At 44.7% G+C, this 24,752-nt stretch overlaps 1 protein-coding gene across 1 annotated transcript; it reads right to left on the bottom strand.

Moving 5' to 3' along the window:
* Positions 1-2,106: 2,106 nt before the first annotated feature.
* MCM4 (minichromosome maintenance complex component 4) lies at positions 2,107-23,487 on the bottom strand. Its single transcript, XM_040433445.1, has 17 exons — positions 23,351-23,487; positions 20,837-20,923; positions 19,700-19,864; positions 19,175-19,338; positions 18,998-19,099; positions 18,293-18,388; positions 17,680-17,775; positions 17,018-17,156; positions 16,352-16,572; positions 15,920-16,040; positions 15,167-15,426; positions 8,108-8,473; positions 7,806-7,933; positions 7,519-7,726; positions 5,294-5,522; positions 4,551-4,684; positions 2,107-2,519 (listed from the first exon to the last, which is right to left on the bottom strand). Exons 2-17 carry the CDS (start codon positions 20,916-20,918, stop codon positions 2,427-2,429), a joined length of 2,604 nt encoding a protein of 867 aa, XP_040289379.1. The 5' UTR covers positions 20,919-20,923; positions 23,351-23,487; the 3' UTR covers positions 2,107-2,426.
* Between the last annotated feature and the right edge of the window lie 1,265 nt (positions 23,488-24,752).

Genomic DNA, 24,752 nt, shown 5'->3' on the forward strand with positions numbered 1-24,752 from the left:
CCCATGTTGAGGAGAAGGCCCAAAAAAAATTTAATTTCGGAAACTTGGACTGGTTTCCACCGGAAAGGCTGGGCATAAAAGCTTCCCGGGTTGGCGGATATAAATTGTGTGGCATACTGGTTGGTCTCTGCCACGACTAAGTCCAAGAGCTCCGCAGTCAAGAACAGCTCAAAAAATCCCAGGGCCGAACCGATTTGAGCCGTCTCAACCCGAACTCCAGACTGGGCGGTGAAAGGGGGAACTACAGGTGCGGCTGAAGTTGGTGACTGCCAATCAGGGTTTGCCAGCACCTCAGGGATTCTAGGGGCTCTACGGGCCTGTCTTTGCGGTGGCTGCGACGGGGTAACTAGTGCACGTGCCACCGTACCAGCTTCAACTGCCCTTCTGGTGCTCGCCACGTCACCATGTTGTACGGCAGTGCTGGTACTAGGTCCAGGGAGGGCTGCGCTGCTGGTGTATGCCTCACCACGTGATCCGGCAGCGACAGCCCCACTCTGCTGCTCTTGAAGTGGATCCTGCATAACCTGTGGTCTAGCGACATGGGGCCGGGTACGCCTGGTGCTGCCAGGGACCTCCACCTCCTCGTCCGAACTTTGGGTCAGAGAGCCACTGCTTTCTACAGGTTCATATTCTGACCCGCTAGATTCGTCAGATGAGGGTTCCCACTCCTCATCCGACTGGGTCAGAATCCTGTAGGCCTCTTCAGAAGAATACCCCCTGTTTGACATTTTGGACTACTAAATTTAGGGGTATTCCCTGAGACTACCCAAGAAAAAAAGCAAGCCTGTCTTACAAAGGGGAGGCTAGCGAAGTACCGGAGGCCGCTGCGGTTGATAAAAAATATCAAAACAGATTTTTTTATCGCCGCAGTGCGTGTAAAATGAATGTGCAGTGATCAAAAAATATATATTTTTTGTCACTGCGGTGGGGCGGGCGTGGGTGAACGCACGTGTGGGCGACCGATCAGGCCTGATCGGGCAAACACTGCGTTTTGGGTGGAGGGCGAACTAAAGTGACACTAATACTATTATAGATCTGACCGTGATCAGTTTTGATCACTTACAGATACTATAAAAGTACAAATGCTGATTAGCGATACGCCATTCAGCGAATAAAAGTGACTGCGGTGCGGTGGGGTGGGCGCTAACTGACGCTAACTACCTAACCAAGGGGCCTAAACTATCCCTAAAACCTAACAGCCAATACCAGTGAAAAAAAAAAAAAAGTGACAGTTTACACTGATCACTTTTTTTCCTTTCACTGGTGATTGACAGGGGCGATCAAAGGGGTGATCAAAGGGTTAATTGGGGTGCAGGGGGGTGATCTGGGGCTAAGGTGTAGTGTTGGTGCTACTCACAGTTCAGTCTGCTCCTGTGCTGGATCCAACCGACGAAAAGGACCAGCACAGGAGCAGAGAAGCCATATAACAGATCATATTTACTAATATGATCTGTTATATGGCTTGTGATTGGATTTTTTAAAAATCGCCAGCCTGCCAGCCAATGATCGTTGCTGGCAGGCTGGTGACGAACTTGTTCTTTAACTTTTGCCGGCCCGCGATGCGCATGCGCGGGCCGGCTTGGAGCGAAATCTCGCGTCTCGCGAGATGACGCGTATATGCGTGACTGTGCGCAGCGCTGCCACCTCCGGAACGCGAATCTGCGTTAGGCGGTCCGGAGGTGGTTAAACCCCTAAAGCAGTGGATTACCAAAACCTATTACTACAAAGGAACCCAATGAAAAACTGAAATTAGACTTACCGGTAATTCCTTTTCCATGAATCCACCATGACGGCAGATAGGAGACATACCAGATTACTAACTAAAGGGGGGGCTATGGCTTGGAGGACCTTCCTACCAAAAGGATAGTTCTGAAGATCCTGACAGGTCATCAATAGCAGATCAGCATGGTGTCTGACTCCCCACAACCCCACTGATCAGCTGCCTTACAGTAGCTCAAACACTAAAACAGACACCAAAACTACAAAGCTCTGTCCACTGTAGTAGCCAGGGCTGGTTACAGCAGAGCTGCACCTGTTCAATTGCATTTTAAAGTCACAAATGAAAACGATCACAAATAAAACCAAATAAAATCTAAGACATTTATACCAGATTTGCAAAAAAGTTTATTAATTGCATGTAATAACATTTAGAAATTACTCTACAAGAATGCAACATTTTGAAAAATACAGTTATCCTGTAATCTTACATCAGTGTTTTGCTTAGTAGCCTAAAACAGTTACACATAATGAACTATGGCAAACCACTGGTTATTGTGAATGCTATGAATCAGTGATCCATAAAAAGCAAAATATATTTACATACACTGATATAAACCCATTACATTTGCAAGAATAACAAGTCACAAATGCTGGTATGGATTCTTCAGTAATAAGGAAAAGCAGCAAACACTACTGAAGTACGTCTTTTACAACAAGCGAACAGTCTTGCCAGTCACTGTCAAATAGTCTTCATCTGCCAGGGCATGCAAAGCTTCATCGAACATGTCCTTCGTAACAGCCTGCACAAAGAAAAAAGCAATTCCTTTTCATAAAGAGCATTTAAAAACCCAAAGAGTTCAATATCACAAGCTAAAATTACAGGCATCCAGAAGTACTCTTCACTTGGTGTTTCCATTAACTTCAAAAGGCAGATGGTCACACAAGACAAACTCGCTACTGAAAAACATTTAAGAATTCTGTCATGGATTCCATGGTAGAGGAATCCATGATGAAATTCTTAGATAACCCGAAACTTGTACACCGAACTTGAAAACACAAGTTTACTCATCCCTACTCATATGCTCAAACCCACTGAAATGAACAAGTCAGAATTCAGTCAGGATGCTGTCCGTTCTCTATATATTGCATCCAGACAAAACTGGCTGTGTGAAAAAGACCCTGGCCGAATAGAAATCAATGGGGTTTGTGTGAAAAATGGAAAGCATGTGGATGAAATGCATTTTTCACTAATTGGTCCTAGATGTTGAGTAACATGCTTCACAACTGTAGAAAAAGCTTAAAATACTGATCGCATCCGATCGATAAACTGAAACACTGAATGCAACCACAGACAAAACTTGTGAGCAAAACCATTTTTTTCATCAACAGACCCGGACACATTCCGTATCACTCGTGTGGAATAAGTCTAAGGCCATTAGCCACATCATCAACAGACTCGGCTTATGGCAACTCACACAGTAGCGGATCTAAGATCTAACACAGATGTGCAGATCTATTAAATTTTTATCTGTAGATTCCACTTATAAAGTGAAGCAAAATAATGTGAAAGTGGCCATAGTCTGATTCTAGTAAATACCTATTGTTGGAATAGCCTCCTATAAAAGTACTGACATTTTGTGCAGGCACAGATTTCCTTCAAAAAAATAAAATTTGATAGTTTTCAAAATTTGGACCAGTCCTGAGAACACAATTGGGCCAATTTACTGAATTTGTATGCCAGTCTTAATACATTTTGTACATCTTTCAATCTTTTGCCAGTGAAACATCTGATTAAGAAATGCACACCTCAATTTTGATGCACCTTGAGAGATCCATATGCCTGAAACCTATAGTAGCCAAAGGCTGGTGTAAATTTCACATGCAATTTATAACGGTTTTCCTTTGCAAGCAATGCTAAATATCTTCGGCCCTGCCACCTCCCTTTTTTTTTTTTTTTTTTTTTTTAAGAAGTGGCGAGCATGGCATTAACTAGCAAGAAGTCACACATTCCTATACCAAAAGTGTCTTGCACAAACAATTGGTTTTTCTAGCACCAAAAGACTGGTGTACAAACATCAATAGCTTTTGTAGCAAAGATGTTTAATATGCGATTTAGGGTACTTTCACACTAGTGTTTTTCTTTTCCGGCATTGAGTTCCATACTAGGGGCTCTATACCGGAAAAGAACTGATCAGTTTTATCCCCATGCGTTCTGAATGGAGAGTAATCCGTTCAGGATGTCTTCAGTTCAGTCTTTTTGACTGATCAAGAAAAAGATAAAACCGCAGCATGCTACGGTTTTATATCCGGCCAAAAAAAAAACAAAAAACTGAACACTTGCCTGAATGCCGGATACAGCATTTTTTCCCCCCATAGGAATATATTAGTGCTGGTTCCGGCATTCAAAATACCACAATGCTGGATCCGTCCTTCCGGTCTGCACATGCGCAGACCGAAAAAAATAAATATAAAAAAATAAAAAAAGTAAAAAAAGTGCCAGATCCGTTTTTCCGGATGACACCGGAAAGACTGATCCGGCATTTCAATGCATTTGTAAGACGGATCAGGATCCTGATGAGTCTTACAAATGCCATCAGTTGGCATACGTTTTGACGGATCCGGCAGGCAGTTCCGGCGATCACTCTGCCGCACGTGTGAAAGTACCCTTATATGACAAGGCCATGGAAATTTAGTAGTTGTAAATTTAAAGAAAATAGACTGGATTTGAAGAGTATGTTGTAATATTTCTGATTTGTCAGAGATATACATTTTTATTTTAAACATAGATCCTTAACATTAAATCAATGAGTAAAGAAGAGCCGTAAGCTTACCGCATCAGACTGCCCTCGAAGATCCTCAAACAACTGCTGGTATTTTAACGCTGGTGTTTTGCCTTTAGATTGGATCAGTTTCTTCAGAGCCTGTGCCAGTTCCTCTTTGCGTTTGCGAGCTGTAGCACTCATTCCTAGAAAATTCAGTTTATATGGGTTAGAACACACACTAGCGGCAGACAAAGTTAAAAACCTATGGGGGAAGGGGGTGCCACATTGGGGCAGATTTAATATTGCCTCCCAGAACAAAAAAAGGGGCATGGTTAACAGAAAAGCCCAAAAATCAGGAGTAAGATTCTGCTACATAGTAAAATCACCAAACTGGCGGAAAAGCCTTGACAGTCTACAGGTCTACCATATTTACCATTAGCCATTGTGATAAACTTAGTGCATTTTTCAGACGGTCTAGAACAATTCTGCACTATTAATATATCTGCCCCATTAATTTAAACCAGCTATGAGAGGTTTTAGACTGTGTACTCCTATCAGTTCCTTCTGGTCAGTTGTATTCCTTTTTAGTTATGTAGAGCCACCAAAGACATTTTGGGCACCAGCTGGACATACAACATCTGTTTAGTGACATAACTGATGCTGTCAAACAAATTCACTCCCATAGGAAAATAAAGGATCAGTTATGTCATAAACAAGACTATGCACAAAGTGCACGCACGCCAATTCAAAGAAGTCAAACCAACACTTTTCTTAATGGAAGATTTAGTGAAGTATTACTGAATTGCCTTTACCTGTAGTAAGAATTGAGATATCTACAATGCCAGTTCTTGGATCTGTTGCGGACTGTTTTAAAGCTTCACGATGAAGACGTTTAGCTTCTTCTACATCAATGGTTTCCACTTTACTGGAAAAGCGCACTTTGGCATGAGCTTCAGAAAGACGGATCAGAGATTCCAACTGCCTTGGGTAAGCAGATACCATTCCACGACCACTGCCAATTTTCCTCATGTCTACGTAAGCCTTTGAAATAAAAAGGAATATAGGAACATTAAACATTTTACACCCGAGGTTTTAAACAGACCTAGTAAATAAAGCTGTAAGGTAAGTATTTGCAAATCTCTCTTTTGGTGCAGGGAAAATATAAAGCAATCATTCTGCCTGAAGGACCACTTATATGAGGAGATTTATGAACTGCCAGGTAGTGATATTTTGTTCTTCCTTGAGAAATGAACATTAAGAGGCTGTGCCATAAACTGCTTTTCACTCTAGGGGTCCATTCACAAAACCATATCATTTTGCGGATCAGAACGTCTTTCTCCATGATAGAAAATGTCTTATTCTTGTCCATTTTTGCAGACCGGTATAAGTATTCTTATCATTTTTCTAAGCTGCGGAACACAAGTGCGGATATGGACAGCACACGGTGTGCAGCCACACTGAAATGAATGGGTCCACAGCCAATCCACAAAACTGCGTAACCGATGCGGACAGAAAATATACGGTTGTGTGAATGGACCCTTAGGTTAATTTTACTCTAGCTCTCATTCCTCCTTGGAATGTTTTTTTTTTTCAAATTTCTTTCAAAATTTACCTCACTTTTTTTTTTCCTTTATTATTCCCCATGCTTGAATCTTACTTTCTGGTTTGTCTTGCGATTACTGTCCCATCATGCCTTAGGGCAGTGAGAGGTGTCCTGACATCTGCAGGACATGTGACATTAACCAGTTTATTTTCTACCACATACTCCATGCTCTGTAACAGGATTGTTCATAATTTTTTATAACAAAATTCATCATTGGGGGAGATTTATCATAGCCTAAGGCAACCAGATTCCACCTTTCATTTTTTAGAGCTCTGTTGGAAAATGAAAGGATCTTTCTGATTGGTTGCTATGAGAAACGAAGTTGGTTTTCCTTTGTTCCAGTTTTGATAAATCTTCCCCATTCTGTTTATCTGCCGGTCTATCCATCTGTAACTGACTGCACATAGAGAAGTTGTTATTGAAAGGAAAGAATAGAAGCGCCATGAGCATGTGCGTCCTGTATCACAAGGTGCCAATACAGGACATTACTAACAGCAGCTGAAAATCGAAACCGACTTGCCACAGGGCACATAGGTAGGCTAACAACTTTAAAATAAGGCAGTTTTGATAAATGGTGGAATTAGGGGAAAGTGATATACCTGCAATAATCTGTTGGGTGGGATACAGTTAAATTAGTAGCACAACCCTTTTAAGTAACTTATTTTTTTTTTTAAAAACATGCCAAATTTAGGCCTTGTTCACACATCAGATTTTTGATCAGTTATTTCCAACAGTTTTTGTGAGTCAAAACCAGGAGTGGAGGTTACACAAAGATAAGGTAAAATGAAAAGATCTGCAACTGTTACGTGTTTTTGACTTGTGAACAAGGCCTTAGCAGTAAATTGAACTCAATTTCATGGAGAAACAAGGACTGTTTACATGCTAACGAATCTACACAGATTTGCAATGCACGCACAAAGCCTGCCCTGCGGTGCACATGGCCTCCATGCCATCTAGAACTGTCTCATACATCTGACATGCATAGAGCATGCCAGAAATTTTCTTTTCTGTCAGATAACTACAAATGAAAATCAAGGCATTCAGGGGCTTCATGAAGACAACTATTGTGTAAAAACAGATCCATAATACAGCCATGTGCATGAAGCCTTATAAATAGGTCATCAGTATGGGATTAGTGGGAATCCGACATCCAGGACCCCCGCTGATCAGCTGTTCAAGAAGGCAGTGGCGCTTGCAGTAGGGCCACAACCTGTGATGACACGTTCATCCATCACATGGCCTAGGTGCAGCTAAGCCGCATTGTAGGGAATGAGCTGCAATACCAAGCACAGCCGCTATACAATGTACTGTGTTTGGTGAGCACGGATAAAGCCATGGCAGAGAATAGGTCATCAATATTAAAATCCCAGAAAACTTTAATATAATTCTGAAGATGCCCCCAGATTCAACAGCTGCATTGTCCATAGCCATTACCTCAATGAGAGCTTGGCTGGCTTCCTCGCTCAGTCGTGGATGGACATAAGTGCGAGCGTATGCTATGTAATCTTTTAATACTGCCATATCCAGTTGCTCTTCATTTAACTGCTCCTCACTCTGATAGTACAAAGCAACAAGATGGTGAGCCAGGCGCCGGTCATAGGTCTCATCTTGTGGATCCAACATCAAGAATATAAGATCAAATCTAAGAAAAACAGATAGAGTTTGGAACTTCTGATTTTATGCAGCATCTCAAGAAACCAGTGAATACAAAACCAATTTACCTTGATAGAAGGGTGTGTGGAAGCTGGATGTTCTCAATTGTGGTTTTCTTAGGATTCCACTGAGACTCCACAGGATTTGCAGCAGCTAGAACAGATGTACGTGCATTTAGTTGACAGATAATCCCAGCCTAAAGAACGGAGAACAAAGAAAAACATCCATAAGCATTTAGACATCTGGGTATCCAGTGTTCAGTGCAGTCTGAAATAAGCACTAAACAACTTGTTTTATGGGGGACAAAAAAATAACATTTTATCCCAAACACAATCAAATGCTTTCAGGCTGTACCAGTATGCACACATACCTTAGCAATTGATAGTGTCTGCTGTTCCATGACTTCATGAAGTACAGATCTAGTACTCTCACTCATTTTGTCAAACTCATCAATGCAACAAATGCCATTGTCACTTAGCACCAAAGCTCCTGTTTGGAGAACCAGCTGTCTTGTCTCAGGGTCCTTCATCACATAGGCTGTTAAACCTACAGCACTCGAACCTTTCCCAGAAGTATACTGGCCTCTAGGGACAAGGTTGTACACATACTGGAGAAGTTGAGATTTACTTGTGCCAGGATCACCACACAAAAGAATATTAACTTCAGCTCTGAAATTTCCTCTTCCTGTATGGCTGAAATCTTTCCGTGTGCCACCAAACAGCTGCAGCAAAATACCCTGCACAGACATAGAAATATTTAAACCTAAACAGAGAATAAATTGACTTAACATTCATTAACCCTTTCACTAACTTGACCACAAATCCTACCACAGGAGCTTAAACGGTCACTGTACAAACTTTGAATAAGTCAGTACAGCTGAACATAAAATTATGTAATATACCTTAGAGGGGTTGTCCACTTATCTTATATTGATAACCAATCCTCAGAATAGGTCATCAATATCAGACAGGTGGGGGTCCAACTGCCAGCATCCCACAGATCAGCTGTATGAAGTGAAAGCAACACTTGTGCGAGCATTGCATTCTCCTCTCTATACAGCAGCAAGCAGGTGTAATTGCAGCTTCTCCACCCTGTTCACTTCAAGGGAATCTGTCATCCTGATTTTGGACTTACAGTACTACATGGAGTAGTCCTGCAGATAAGAATTCCAAATCACTTTTCCTACTGCCAGCACTCAAAGCTGCACTGAAATACAGTCTGGACTGCTTTGATGTTTTAACATAATTGGAAAGGACTCGTGAACATGCACAGTCCTGACAATGTCTTTAAACACCGCTCTGAGAGATGAAAGCAGTGGAACAGGTGGCAGTCAGAATAGGGGGGGGGGGGGGGGGGAACGAGATTTTGTGAAACTCACCTGTAAAATCTGTTTCTCCCTTGATTTATTGGGGGACACAGACCATGGGTATAGCTGCTTGCTGCCACTAGGAGGTGACTCTAGGCTGAAAACTTAGCGCCTCCTCCACCAGCTATATCCCCTCCGGCCAGGAGAGAGCCTTCAGTTTGTGCAAAAGCAGTAGGAGAAGCATAAGGATAAAACAACATCAACCAACTCCATGGTCAACGGACCCAAACGGGGTGAGTGCTGTCCCCCAATGAATCAAGCGAGAAACAGATTTTACAGGCGAGTTTCACAAAATCTCGTTTTCTCGCTCATATCATTGGGGGACAGACCATGGGACGTTCTAAAGCAGTCCCTGGGGAGGGAACAAAAAACAGAGTGAAGGTAGAGAACCTCGTGACAGTCATCACACTGCAGCCTGCAAGACCAGGCGGCCCAGAGCGGCGTCCGCAGAAGCGAGAGTGTGAACCCTGTAAAACTTTGTAAAAGTGTGGAGGGAAGACCAGGTCGCGGCTTTACACAACTCATCCGCCGACGCCCGGTGAAAGTGAGCCCAGGAGGATCCAAGTGCCCTGGTAGAGTGGGCCGTGGTCCCCGGAGGGGGCGTCCTGTCCCGAAAGCGGTAACATTCCAAAATAGTGGAGCGAATCCACCGGTAGATAGTCACCGTTGAAGCCGCCAAACACTTCCTAGACCCCTCGTGAATGACAAACAAGGGGTCCGTGCGCTGAAAGGGATCCACGGCCAAAAGGTAAATCCGCAGAGCCCGTACCACATCTAAAATCGGTGTAACGACACCTCTCTCGGATGGGAGGGCCCAGGGCAAAAGGACGGCAGATCAATGTCCTCATTGAGGTGAAAAACGCCGACACTACCTTGGGCAAAAAGGAAGGGACCGGACGGAGGACCGCCTTGTCCTGATGAAAGACCAGGAATGGTTCACGGCATGACAGAGCTGCCAACTCTGAAACCCTGCTTATGAATGTGATGGCCACCAGGAAGGCCACTTTCCAGGACAGCAGGCGGAGGGAAGCCTCTCGCAAGGGTTCGAAGGGAGAAGCTTGCAGAACCCCAAATACCTAGTTAAGATCCCACGGATGAAGCAGGGGGATGATAAGGCGGAGAGCACCACGCCCTGAAGGAAGGTCTTAACAGGACCCAGTGCCACCAAGGATCGCTGAAAGAAAATGGAAAGGGCCGACACCTGGCCCTTCAAGGAGCTGAGCGCCATGCCCAATTCCAGTCCGGACTGAAGGAAAGCCAAAACGACCAGCAGGGAGAAGAATCTGTGAGAAAGGTCCCGCTCGTCACAGAAACAAAGGAAGGTCTTCCAAGTTCTATAATATATCCTGGAAGAAGTAGGTTTCCTAGCCCGAATGAGCATCCGAACCACCGCATCGGAAAAACACTGCTGCTTCAAAAAGGAAGGTTTCAAGAGCCACGCCGTCAAACGAAGAGTATCTAAACTCGGGTGGAAGATGGGCCCTTGCGACAGAAGATCGGGTCTGAGGGAGCGGGTACGGAACGTCCCCTAGTAGGAGGACAAGATCCGAGTACCATGCCCGGCGCGGCCAGTCTGGAGCGATCAACAGGGTCTGAACGCCCTCCCACTTGATCATGCGGAGGATCCGAGGTAGGAGCGACAACGGTGGAACGACAGAGGAACGTGAACCCGTCCTACGTCGCCACAAGCGCGTCCACTCCGCAAGCTGCGGGATCCCTTGCACGGGCGAAGTAGCACGGAAGCTTGTGATTGAGGCCGGAAGCCATCAGATCCACGTCCGGCCGTCCCCAGCGATGACAGAGCGTCGAATACTTCCGGATGGAGAGACCATTCCCCGGGATCTATTGTCGTCCGGCTCAGGAAATCTGCCGTCCAATTGACCACGCCGGGAATGTGGACCGCCGACAGGGCCGGAACATGGGCCTCCGCCCACCTGAGAATCCTCGCCGCCTCCGACATGACGTTCGAGCTGCGAGTCCCCCCCTGATGGTTGACATATGCCACCATCGTGGCATCGTCCGACTGGACTCGGACACGAAGGCCCCGCAGGAGGGGAGACCAAGGGCGCAGAGAGGAAAATTGCACGAAGCTCCAAGACATTGATGGATAGTCTGGACTCCGACGGAGTCCATATGCCCTGGGTAGTCCGAGTGCCGAAGACTCCACCCCAACCCTGAAGTCCGTCGTAATGACAGTCCATCTGATCGGAAGGAAAGACTTCCCCATCTCCAGGTGAGGTGGGGAGAGCCACCAAAGGAGGTCTGACCAAACTTGTTGAGGAAGGGGAGAAAAAAAAAAAAAAAAAAAAAAAAAAAAAAAAAACACAATCCAAGGACTCCTGGGACTTGTCCCAGGTTGAGATCGCTCGCTGTAAAGACCGGGTTTGAAATTGAGCGAATGGTACCGCCTCGAACAAGGCTACCATAAGGCCCAACACACGCATACAAGTCCGGATGGCGACTGTGCACTGCCGAAGCAAGCGGAGCACCGCGCTGCAAAGGTCCTTCACCTTGTCCGCTGGAAGACGCACTCGAGATGCTCCAGAGTCCAGAATCATACCGAGGAACCGAATCCGAGAGGATGGGACCAGGGAGGACTTCCGAAGGTTTACAAGCCACCCAAAGCGGGCGAGTGTCCAAGATGATCTGCAGACTCACCTCGCACTGCCGGAACGACGACGCTTTGATGAGAATACCGTCCCGGTACGGAATCAAGATGATGCCCCTGGAGCGAAGAAGGCCCATAAGCAGAGCGAGCACCTTGGTAAACACCCTCGGCACAGTTGCCAGACCAAATGGCAGGGCGACGAACTGGTAGTGGTCCGAGCTGTCCGCGAAGCGCAAAAAACGCTGGTGGGCGATCGCAATGGGGACGTGCAGGTAGGCGTCCTGGATATCCACGGAAGTTAACCATTCCCCTTGCGCCAAGGAAGCTATCACGGAGCGAAGAGACTCCATGCCACTTGAAGGTAACGGTTTAACCTCTTGAGGTCCAACACCGGGCAGACCGCTCCCTCCTTCTTGGGTACAATGAAGAGGTTGGAGTAAAAAACTGAAAAACGTTCTCTCGCCGGAACGGGGGAGATTACTCCCCTGGCCAGCAGATCTTGAATTGCTTGAAAGAAGGCTCCCGCACGAGAAGGCTCCCTTGGGGGGGGGGGGGGGGGGGGGGACACAGAAAAAAAGTTTGGAGGCATGGATTTGAACTCCAACTTGTGTGGCCCGAAGTGACAACCTCGAGTGCCCAGGCGTCTGACATGTGGGCCTGCCAAACCTCCTGAAAATGAAGGAGCCGACCCCCCACCCAGGAAGGTGGGGGCGCACCTTCATGCAGGGGATTGCTTGCCAGAGGAAGAGCGCTGAGGTTGCGCTCGGGAACGCCAGGCAGGCTGTGGCTTGAATGAAGGCTTCGGCCGTTGCTCCTGGGTGGGCTGCCTCGCGGTCGAGGGAGCTGCCGGGCGAGTGCCCGTGAAGCGGCGAAAGGACTGGCGAGGTGCAGAAGGACATGGTTGAAAAGAACGCTTGGGTTTGGGCTGTGGAAGATGGGTGCTTTTGCCACCCGTGGCCTTCAGAAATGATTTCGTCAAGTTTAGGCCCAAAAAGACGAGAACCAGCCAAGGGAAGGGAGAGAAGGGAACGTTTGGAGGAAGAATCAGCCTGCCAGGCCTTTAACTAGAGTTCCCGTCGAATGGAGACGGCAAAGGCGGAGGACTGCGCGACCATGGAAGCCACGTCCAGGGCCGCCTCACAAAAGGTACTTCCCCGCCTGGGATATCTGGGCCACCAGATCCTGAAGGTCTGTGCGGGAAAGGTCCGAATCTAAATCTTGATGTAAGCGCAGGGCCCATTCGGAAACAGCCTTAGCCACCCACGCTGAAGTGAAAATGGGACGGAGTGCCGAACCGGTGGCAAGAAAAAAAATAATAAATTATCGACTTCGCCAGCGATTCGACCCGTCGGTCTACGGGGTCCTGCAGAGAGGAGCCGTCCGGAACAGTGGTATTCTTGGCCAAGCGGGTCCACCTTTGGAGGAGAAGACCACTTACCCACCCAATCCGGGGAAAACGGATAAAGATCCAGTCGCTTGGAAATCAGGAAACGTGAACCTGGATGTTCCCATGCTTTAGCGGTGAGGACGGAAAAATCGTCATGTACCGGGAACGACTTGGGAGCCTGTTTGCTACGCAGGAAGGAAACCCCCCTGGTGACTGAAAGAGGGGCCCTCCTCTTGAAGCTGAAAGGTGTCCCAGATTGCCGAAACCAGACTGTCCACTAAGGTGGCCATCTGGTATGAGCGGTCCGGATCCAGATCAGTGTCCGACTCGGCGTGTTCTCCTCCGGACGAATGGTCTCGAACCAACGAGGACGCCCTGGACTGCAAACCGGGGGAGGAGGAGCGTTCCTGCCTGGGACGCTTGCTGGGGTGCCTGCTCCTGGATGGTGCGCCCTGGGATAGAGCAGGTTGCACAGGTGACAACATCTCCACCAAGCGACCCATTAAGGAAAGGGTGGATTGGGAGATCTTAGACAGGTCAGTCACCGCCGGAACAGGGACTTGGCCCATTCCGGTTCCATACTTCCAGCAGAAGGGTGCACGTCAGTGGACTGCGACTGAGGTGGCACGCTCTGGGTGGCCTGGCATGAGGCACAGAGGGGGTTCGCTTGACCTCTAAGGAAACTTCACATTGCACGAAGTGCAGGCATAATGGGTAGCCCTACCAAGGACCTGGGGCGCAGGATCAACTGGGTCAGACATGACCGAGAACAGGGAGCCAGAGAGGGTATAGAGGAAGAGGGGCAGCGCTGGTCCTACCAGACTGGCGCAGAGTAACCCTTGGAACGTGTCCCCAAAGTCAGGATATGGCGGGGAGGCGATCTGCAGCGAGAAGGACGATCCTCTCAGGGTGGAAAAACATGCGCACTGCCTCTGTACTCCCGGGAGGAGCAGGACAGGGGAACCCGGTGGGAAAACTAGGCTCTGCCCCCTCCAGCCACCCGGCATAAGTTAACCCTTTCCCTCACGGACCACCAGCGCTAAGCCCCGCCCCGCCGGAGAAGGAGCCACGGCCCAAGAGGCACAGAGGGATTTATGAATAGGAGATGTCTCCCAGGGCAGAAAATGAAGGGGGAGGGCGGCGGCAAGAGAAGGCCTCCACATAGGAACGCTCCCGCTACCGAGTTAACCCCCACCCCCCCCCCCGTGCTGGCGGTGCACGGGCGGAGAGGAGCGATGCAGGAGGTCTCCAGGTAAAAAGATCGTGCTCCAAGTCCATATAGTAACCCTTTCCCTCTCATGAGAGTCCAGCCCATGGGACACACAGACCACAGAGAGACATACTTGCCTACTTCATCTGTGTTCTTCGCCCATCCGATCCAGACCAGCGGTGCCACCTCTTCGACACTAAGCTAAAAACTGAAGGCTCTCTCCTGGCCAGAGGGGGTATAGTGGGCGGAGGAGGAGCTAACAGTTTTCAGCCTAGTGTCGCCTCCTAGTGGCAGCAAGCAACTATACCCATGGTCTGTGTCCCCCAATGATATGAGCGAGAAAATAAAATTTTATATATATATATATATATATATATATATAATCTGGACTGACTTGCAGTACTAATATTACTGTAGATAAAAGGTACAAAATCAGGGTGACAAATTCCCTTTCAATGAGACAGCTCTCACTATTCACTTTAATAGGACATTGACTTGTAATATTGATTTATGAAAACTTTGTTGAAAGAACAATGAATATTTAAATCTTGGCATCTAGTGTGCATTTGCAGAACAGCATAAAGTGTTTCTGTAAGGGAAGGATGGAGAGAAATACTGCAAGTGACGTAGGAAGGATCACAGTACTCCGCCTCTGTTTTTGGTTTTTTTTTTTCTACTACACTGAGAAGGTACATTTAAAAGAAGATTTCTGCAGTATCCACTTTGCTTCGACTAAATTCTACAGCAGATTTTCCTTCCACAAATCCTGACAGAAAAGACAAAGGTTTTTCACCGTGTGGATGTACTTCAATAAACCAAATGTAGCCATGCAGAAACCCAAGTGGTTTAAGGATATACCTTTTTGATATCTTCATGTTCATATATACTTGGTGCTAGAGCTGCAGCAAGCCGTTCGTAGACGTCAGGTTTAGCAGCCAGTTCCTTCAACACCTGTACACGTTCCTCAGTGAACATCTTTTGCTCATTCTCCTCATCAATTCCATGTAAACGCTTGGAGTCAGTCTTCCGATAATGGATGACATCAATGTGAGTCTTATATACAGACTTGACATTTCTAACTTTTGGGTTTACACGGATGGGAACTGCTCTGTAAATGCCTGCAAATTAACATGTAAAATTAAGTTAACATGTTCCTCTACAACAAGAAAAAACCACAATGCTTCACCAGTGTAAACAACGCATCTGTCTACAGAGGAACCAAAGTTCACAGCGGCTAAGGCTGGATTACAAACCCAATGTATGGCTGCACACTAGTCTCTATACTAACTTTAGTTTAATGTAGAATTTTACACCAAAATTGTGAAGTTTTTACACCAAAATTGTGAAGTGCAATTTTGGTGCAAAATGTTGCTCGTCCCCTTTCACACTCCTTGTCAGAATAGAAAAAGACCATTTCTCTAATCCTAGATGAGTCAAATTTTGGGACAGTTTAAACCTAAACCTTGATGCACTCACATTAGTAAATGTGGGCCATGGTATACAGAAATGAAACCTGCACTATACTCCTGGTCTTCATTTTTTTTTTTACTGTACTGTAACTTTTATTGTAGTTTCCAAGATAAAAACATTTATGAACAGTTTGGACCTTACCGGTCACATTGACCCTATCTCCAGGCTGCACTTTATCCACCAAGTCATTGTGTCCATATAAAATTATAGTGTGAGGAGTTTGTCCAGCAGGCATATCTTCAGGAGACTCTTGTAGCTTTATCTGAAAAGTAACATCAATATCAAAAGTACATTCTTCACACCAAGAATCCCTACAGCTGATGAAATCATTTTTTTTTTTTTTTTTTTTACTAACAAATGTTTCCATTCATGAAAGCAAGCAGAGTATACATTATACTATGGTAGATGTTCTCATGTGAACAGCTGGACTGCTACAGTTTTCATAATTAAGGCTCAATCACATCCCACAATCATTCTACTTCGAATAGTTACTACAAAAGAAAAAAAGTGTGCTCTGCTGGCCTAGCATTTATTAGATGGCACAGAATACAGTAATGAGTAAATCAGACATACCATTTGTTTATCTGAAAACATGGAGCGATTGTGGACCAACGCCATGCTGTGTGTGGTATTACAATGTTTGCAGACAGCTGGTTCTGCAATACGACCTCTGTCAATCTCCACTCTTGTGCTAAAGGAGCACACTTGACATTTAAAGAAAGCTTCTTGCATTTCTGGGATAATCTGTGAAGTCCTAATAACCATTCCGCCAATCGTGATCAGCTGATCAATATCTGGAAAAGAAAAAAAAATTGAAAGTAACTGCCAATTAAATAGCAATCCAAATGTCTTAAGTGTTAGAAACCAAGTGAGAAGTAAGACATGAAATACTATTTTTGTATTCATGAAGGATAGTTGATATACTTTATTGATCACAGGAAACAATTTTACGTTAAACCGCACAAAAAAAAAAAAAAAAAAAAGTAAATGTAGAACATTTGTTACAGGCAACAAAGGCTACTTTTTCCTCTGATCTGATTTTGTCAGTGTCAGTCTGAATTAAAACCCCCCAAAAATGTTGGGCAGAAGACGAGATTGGTCACTACCACTTTGCAAGTCTATTGGCCAGATAAGATTACATTGAGCAAAAATCTCTGCCCAAGTTTTTTATTTTATTTTTTAAACATGTTATTTGGGCATAAACATAAATATCTGCACATGTACTGTAGCAAACATTACCTTCAGGATTCAAACTTCGCATATTTCTAGTTTTTAAGGCATTGTAAGGTCTCACTTGAATTTGATGTTCCAAAATAGAATCAGGGTAACGCTCAAAGAAAAGCTGGTTAACCGCCATATCAAAGGTCGGAATAACTTCCTAGAAAAAGATTGATAGGGATAAGTTATGATCTCACATGAAAAATATTTAGGGCATACAAAAAAAAAAAAAAAATTGTTACATTCCACTTGATCTCCACAACTCCCACGCATCTTAACAGGTGAACTGAATACACTTGATTACCAAGAGTATAATGGTCTGTTTTGATGCAGCATAATAGCAGGGTAGAAACATATTGGGTTGTGTTTGTACCCCAAATTTTGGTTTATTTTTTACTTTCCACAACAAAAATATATTCTCGAAAATAACTGTTACAACATTCAAAGACAAACATTTTACTTTCCATCAACATCAATTCGAGAGGGCTTGTTTTTTTGTGGGACTGGTGGCATTTTGAGGTACAAGAAAAAATTGCTATTTTGCTGTTAAGTGTCAGATCAAAACAGAACCCAAAAGGTTAATGCGAAGCAATACACAGAAGTTAAGGACTTAAAACGCTTACTTTACTTGCTATGAGTACAGCCACTTAAGAGCTGGTTACATTTATTTAATGCATTATTACCTGTGGATAGCAAACTAGCTGTCTATACAGATCTTGATCAAATGTTCTGAGATGCCCACAATCAACATTTAAGAATGGGTCGCCAACGACATTGATCTATAAATTATGTGGAAAGAAAAAAGGCAGGGTGTTAGTTAGAGCAGCAACATGTACTGGTAAAACAAAAAGTTAAAAGGGTTTTCTGAGGTTTTTTTTTTAACTGATGACCTATGCTCGGGATACGTCATCAGTATTTGATCGGACCCCCACCGATCAGCTGTTCTAGAAAACCAACTGCGCTCCTGTGAGCGTTTCTGCCATCTTACAGCACTTTACATAGTATAGCAACTGTGCTTGGTATCACAGTTCAGCCCCATTCACTTCAATAGGGCTGAGCTGCTCCTAGGCCACATGAAAGATGAGTGATGTCACTGGCCTAGGAAAAGCAGAGAAGTCTGCAGCGCTCACAGGAAAGCCGGTGCCTTCTCAAACCGCTGAACGACAAGGGTCCCAGGGAATCGGACCCCCATCGATCAGATACTGATGACCTAACCAGAGAATAAATCATCAGTATTAAAATCTCAGAAAACCCCTTTATCACCAACATACATGCTAAATTAAGCATTAACCTGACCTCTTCAAGACGCTGCATGTAAATAGGCTCGTTCAAATCCAAGCCAACATTTTCCTCCTCTTTGGCAGCTGGATCAATAAAGCGCTGGATAAACCGCTATAAAAAAAAATAAAAAAAAAGTCATGTTACAATATTTGAAAAAAAAAAAAAACTTTGCACCAGGTACTGCAATAATAAAAAGTATGAATATTTTTACAAAAAAAAAAAAATAAATGATGCAAAAGCTAGCACATTCACACATGTGTGAATAATAAGTGTGCTCTCTTCATGTTAGATACTGCCGATGCTGCAGTCCACTACCATGCAACTGTACAGGGGAGCAGAGGGCTCTAATTTAACCAATGAAGACCACAACATTTACTGTGTGCATGGTTAACAGCCGTATGGTACCTCCAATAAACGCAAAGCAATTAACAATGTAGACTGACTGAAAAGTGCGTTCTTCATTAGTTTATTTAGAGCCCGCACGGCCATGTTGTGTGGCATGACCCTTTATGTTAGTGTTCAGGACAAACCCTTCCAACTAAGTACCTATATTTGTACAGAAATGCACTAGCTGATCGGCTTTATTAACTTCAGGCTGCATGCAATTCACCTACTAAAGGTCTGATTGCCCATGAGAGTCGACCACATGATGGCGTCAAAACTCTGGTAACAACGTAAATATTGAAAACGAAGGTAAAGGATCCTTTACTATTTACTCACCTGGAATTTCTCCCTGCATGTAATCACATTGACATCCGTTCCCCAAATTACTAACTTTTGTTCCATGGATTGTTCATTAGTCACCAGCTCCTCTGCAGCAGGCTGCAAATAGCAGAAAAGGTATATTGTAGAGAAGGACACAGCAATTTATCAGTCACTACATAATGATAAACCCACCTGGTCGGACTGCAAATCCACCTGCTTTAGTTTGCGTGCTGATCCTAAATCAGGCCTTTGTCTTGCAGGAGTGCCTCGGATACCACTCCGAGGCGTCCCCTCCACTCTAGAGCTTGGAGTTCCATATGTCAAAGGAGAGCTCAAGTCAAGTTCACTCTGAACAACTGCAATGTCATAAAACAGCAATGTTTACCTGAACATATTTAAGTCTTACATTTAGATAGTTTACATGCTGCTTTTAATAAATATCTATCTATCTATCTATCTCTATCTCTCTCAAGGATGAATTGAAAAAAAAAAAAAAAAAATTATATATATATATATATATATATATATATCATGTTTTTACCACAATTGCATTTTTTTTTTTAAACATGTCAAATCAGTGTGGATCACCTATAAAAACTGCAAATAACACACTGAAGAAAAAAAAAAAGCTTTTTAAAACCCAACAAAATGCAACAGGTAAAACCGAACTTACAAGGTACATAACATACATATAACTGCACAGAAACCTAAACATACTTGAATGTCGTGATGGTGCTGGGCTAGAGAATAGCAGTTCTTGTCCACTGGGGCTCTGGAGATCACCAGATGGTGAAGTTGGCATGGGCAAAAGTTCACCAATCGATGTGGAATCTTCAGTCCTTCGTCTCTGAGATGGAGGTGAGTGAACTTCCTCACTGCGTGCTTGATTAAAAAAAATAATAATAATCAGCATGCGATTTTACTTTACACCTTGCCTCCTTCCTTGTGCACTAGCTTGCTTAGGCATGATAACCGATAAATATTAAGGCACCTCAAACATACAAAACTGAAACCTACAGAAGCTTACATATTATAAGGTAATGGGAAAGATTCAGAGTTTTAAAAAGAAACTGGCCGTACACGTTAGATAAGGGGTCGACAACCTTCAGCCGCTGTGAAACTACAACTACCAGCATGTGTACTTGCTCAGCTGCTCTAGTAACTCTCATAGAAGTGAATGGAACACTTTGGCGCACCAGACGTCATTAATCCTTGCATTAGATAAAGGTCACCTGACCTCACCAATTTCAAATTTGTTAAAATTAGATTGAGACAAAATTGCATGAAGGTGTGAGTATGAAGCGCTAAGCAGCATTTTGACAATGTGCAGGGTGTCTTACTTTCAGAAAATATATGGGGACGGGGGATTAGTACGATTTTGATCATTTAGGTTTTATCTATACACACATTGCCTTAGCTAACAGAGGTGCAAAATGGCCAAAAAAATAATAAACTGGCAGTGAAAGAGTTAAAGCTTATGCCCATGCACACGAATGTATGGGTTACATTTCCGTATTGCGGACAGCATATGTGGATCCGCAATAAACGGACACCGTTCCGTGTGCATTCCGCATCACGGATGCAGACCCATTCACTTGAATAGGTCCGCAAATCCGGAGATACGGAACAGAAGCACAATAGAAAAAGTAATCCGTCCCCCGTTGACTTTCAATGGTGTTCAAGACGGATCAGTCTTGGCTATGTTAAAGATACTACAAATTGATCCGTTCTGAACGGAAGCAGACGGTTGTATTATCTGAACAGATCCGTCCTTGACGGATCCGCACAAAACGCGAGTGTGAAAGTAACCTTAGACACAAACGACTGCACATCTCAGAATAAAGAGTTACTTACGAGTTGGAGGATTGCTGCCTCGTCCTCGCTTATTCCTTCTGCGGCTTGGTGTGGATGATGGTGTGGATGATGGTGAAGACATGGTGCTGGAAATGAATGAAACAAGAATTATATTCTCAGAGATGACATTAAATGGGTTTTCCAGACTTGTCATTTACGTAGTGAAGTGAGCTTTATGTGCACAAGTTACAAATGTCATAATTAAAATACGTTTTAACTGCTGCTCATTTTAAAGATATGAGTCTGCTGTGAGCATGAGAATCAAAGGCTGCACGCCCCAACACTATTTAACAAAAAAGCTACAGTCACGTGTATAATACTAAAGGAGCCTCCAATGCAAGTGCTACCTCAGCCTTAGGGCTCATGCACACGACAGTATTTTGCATTCAGTATACTGGCCGTTTTTGTAGTTCAGTATGCGGTACATATACTGAACCATTCATTTCAATGGTTCAGCAAAAAATACTGAAGTGTCTCCGTGTGCATTCCGTTTCAGTATTTCCGTACCGTGAAAACATGTCCTATTCTTGTCCGCAAATCATGGTGCTTGGCTCCATTCAAGTCAATGGGTTCGGAAAAAAAAACGGAACACATACGGAAATGCATCCGTATGTCTTCCGTTCCGTTTTTTGCTGAACCATCTATTTAAATTTTATGCCCAGCCCAATTTCATCTAGTTAATTACTGTATACTGTATATGCCATACGGAAAAACGGAACAGAAACGGAAACACAACGGAAACAAAAAACGGAATAACGGATCCGTGAAAAACGGACCGCAAAACACTGAAAGAGCCATACGGTCGTGTGCATGAGGCCTTAGGCCTCCTGCAGACGACAGTATCCGTTTTGGGGCCCACAAAATATGGATGCGGTCTGTGTACATCCAAAAATGTTTACAGGCCCTACTGTAAAAATGCCTATTCTTGTCTGCAAGACAGATAATAGGACACTTTCCATAACTTGCGGCACGGCCGTACAGCGCACGGATGAGAAATTAGCGGGTCTAAATTAGATCTGCAAAAAAATACATATCAGATACGGACTGAAAATATGGTCTTGTGCATGAGGGCTCAGTGTTAGGCCTCGTGTACACAGCCGTAGTTTTGGTCCGCATCCAATCGGCGTTTTTTGTGGATGGCATGCAGACTTAAATCAGTTCCGCAACTCCATAAAAAAGATAGAAAATTTTCTATTCTTGTTAGTTTTGCGGACAAAGGACATTTCTGCAGGAGTTAAAATAAATAAAAAATGGCGGCATGTACTCAGCCGGTATCCTTGTTTTATGGATCCGTGACTTGGGAATCGCAAAAATGGATACGGCCATGTGAAGGATGACTCTTTTGCTATGCCAGCACCTAACAGTTGCCCAACTTTATGCCCCCCACAATGACATCACTGGAGGTTCTAATTTCTTGACAAAAGGGGCACCCTCCAGCTATCAAACTCCTTGGATGCTACAGATATTAAAGGGGTATAAGGAGTATATAGCCCCAAAACCTGCTATAAATATATCAGACGTAGATCCCACCTCCAACTATGGAGAACGGACTTCCATCTCACAGCCGCTGTTAATGGAGAGGTGGCCGCTCAGGTGCGGATTTCTCCATTCCCATCCATTGGAGGTTGGAAATCGTTTACTTGGTAATTATTTTTTGAGCTCCTATGGAAGTGGAGAAATCTGCATGTGGGGCCACCCCTCCATGTCCTGTGGATATGCCATACATGTCTAGAAGAGAATACCCATTTAAAGGGGTATTCCGGTGGGTTAAAGTTATCCCGTATCCACAAGACAGGGGACAAATTTAAAACAGTGGCGGTCCTATTGTTGCGACACCCACCAACCACGAGAACAGCACCATGTCGCTGCAGCTCCCATGGACAGAACGGCCGCTTTTCTATGGGGGTTCCAGAGAGAGCCAAGTCCTGGGCTCACCTCTCTCCCTACTGATCTGATGGATAAGGAGTTACACAGAGAAGATCAAAGTTCCTCTGAACCATTAGACCAATGTGTGTTTGGGATCAGTGATTGTGAGCCAAGACCAGGTGATCGCCAGAAACCCAGACTGGTCAGAGCCTCCATCACATCCGCCCACATAAAGCTGCCCGACTAGAGCAGTTCTCACAGCACATGATCTGGAGAACTTCAATACAAAATTATCAAATGTGCATCCAAGCGAAAGGGATTTCTAGAAGTCTGTAAACATGAATCAAGAAAGAAATTGATTTTTATCATCGGGGGGGGAAAGCAGTTAAACTTGACATTTATTATTTTGCAACAGAAACCTTCTAAAGCGTTAAAACCGCATAGCGACACAGTGTAAACACGCGTGTATACAGAGCCTGGCCCTAAGCAATCACATTCACTCGCCCACAGGAAACACAGAAGCAGAGAACTGGAGCCATTCCTTTGATCTAACCAGTGTCCACCGAGGTTTCTAGCTCTCCACCAACAAAACACTAAGTGCAGTAATGAGGTGACCCGCACGCACCCTAATGGGGGCCACACACTCACCGAGGAGCCGGGGGCAGCGCTCTGAACTCTCTCACGTTGTTGTCCGGCTGCAGCTTCTTCTCCCGCCAGAAGAATTCGCGCCAATCGCAGTGTCACGTGACCAGTTTCGCGGGAGTTTTCTTCTGCGCTCTCTGACTAGAAGGAATGTTCGATCCTTGTAGGGGGAGAGTAAAGTTAAACTACTAGAAAATGTATGTTCTCCTATGCCCCAAGCACAGAAAAGTTTGCAAGAGTGGTTTTAGAAAACGCATTCGTAAATATGAGCAGACCGTATTATTTTAATGAATTATATGTAATAAAATATATTTCTTTCCCTAATGGTACAGTCACCGCGACTTCCGACCTCTGCTGGCAACAAAGCGAGACGTGATATGGCCTCTGTAGTGCTGAAGGAGTGTGAGCGCCATCTAGTGCCGGGGTTCGGAAAGTTCAAGAAGAAGAAAATACAATAAATACATTGGAAGCTTTCAATAGTAGGGGCTGCTAGCATAATTTGACTGAGCCACACTGTTATGTGCAGTACAGCTGTCAGGTAGAGACGTGCCACTATTTTAGTCGCAAATTTACTAACATTTATGCGTAAATGTTGGCAAAAAACTGCTCCAGCCAGGAGCATGGGCTGCCGTAGAAGCTATGACACCCAGGACCCCTGCCAACAGCTGTTAGAAGAGGCCAGCTCTCCACGAGCACTGCAGCCTCTTCCTAGGCCAGTGACGTCACCGTCGTCAGTCACATGCACCAGTTGCAGCACAGCCCCATTCAAGTCAATGGGGCTGAGCTGCAATACCACGCACAGACATTGTACAATGCTTAGGGTACTTTCACACTAGCGGCAAGGAACTCCGGCAGGCTGTTTGGGGACGGGCCGGAGTTTCGGCGGCAGGACAGCATGCATGCCGAGAGGCGGCTGGAATAAAACTACCCGCCAGAACAGCAATCCGTTGAGGATGTCTTCAGTTCAGACCTTTTACGGTATTTGGACGGAGAAAAAAAATACCGGATCCGTTTTTCCGGATGACACCAGAGAGACGGATCCGGTATTGCAATGCATTTGTGAGACGGATCCGCATCCGGATCAGTCTACAAATGGATTCTGTTTGCATACAGATTTTCGGATCCGGTAGGCAGTTCTGGCGACGGAACTGCATGCCGGAATCCAGCAAAGCAAGTGCGAAAGTACCCTAAGGTCCCTTTCACATGAGTGACTTTTCCGCATGGGTGCAATGCGTGACGTGAACACATAGCACCCACACTGAATCCTGACCCATTCATTTCAATGGGTCTGTGTACAGTCGTGGCCAAAAGTTTTGAGAATGACACAAATATTAGTTTTCACAAAGTTTGCTGCTAAACTGCTTTTAGATCTTTGTATCAGTTGTTTCTGTGATGTAGTGAAATATAA

The sequence above is a fragment of the Bufo bufo genome, chromosome 5 (genome assembly GCF_905171765.1).
Source record: "Bufo bufo chromosome 5, aBufBuf1.1, whole genome shotgun sequence".
Classification (NCBI taxonomy): Eukaryota; Metazoa; Chordata; class Amphibia; order Anura; family Bufonidae; genus Bufo; species Bufo bufo.

Excerpts from the sequence above, each read along its gene's own strand:
- MCM4 (XM_040433445.1), bottom strand. The coding sequence starts at position 20,918 with ATGTCTTCACCATCATCCACACCATCATCCACACCAAGCCGCAGAAGG. Across the intron at positions 19,865-20,836 it reads AGGCAGCAATCCTCCAACTC|CACGCAGTGAGGAAGTTCAC; the intron begins GTAAGTAACTCT and ends TTTTTAATCAAG. Across the intron at positions 2,520-4,550 it reads TTCGAGGGCAGTCTGATGCG|GCTGTTACGAAGGACATGTT; the intron begins GTAAGCTTACGG and ends TTCTTTGTGCAG.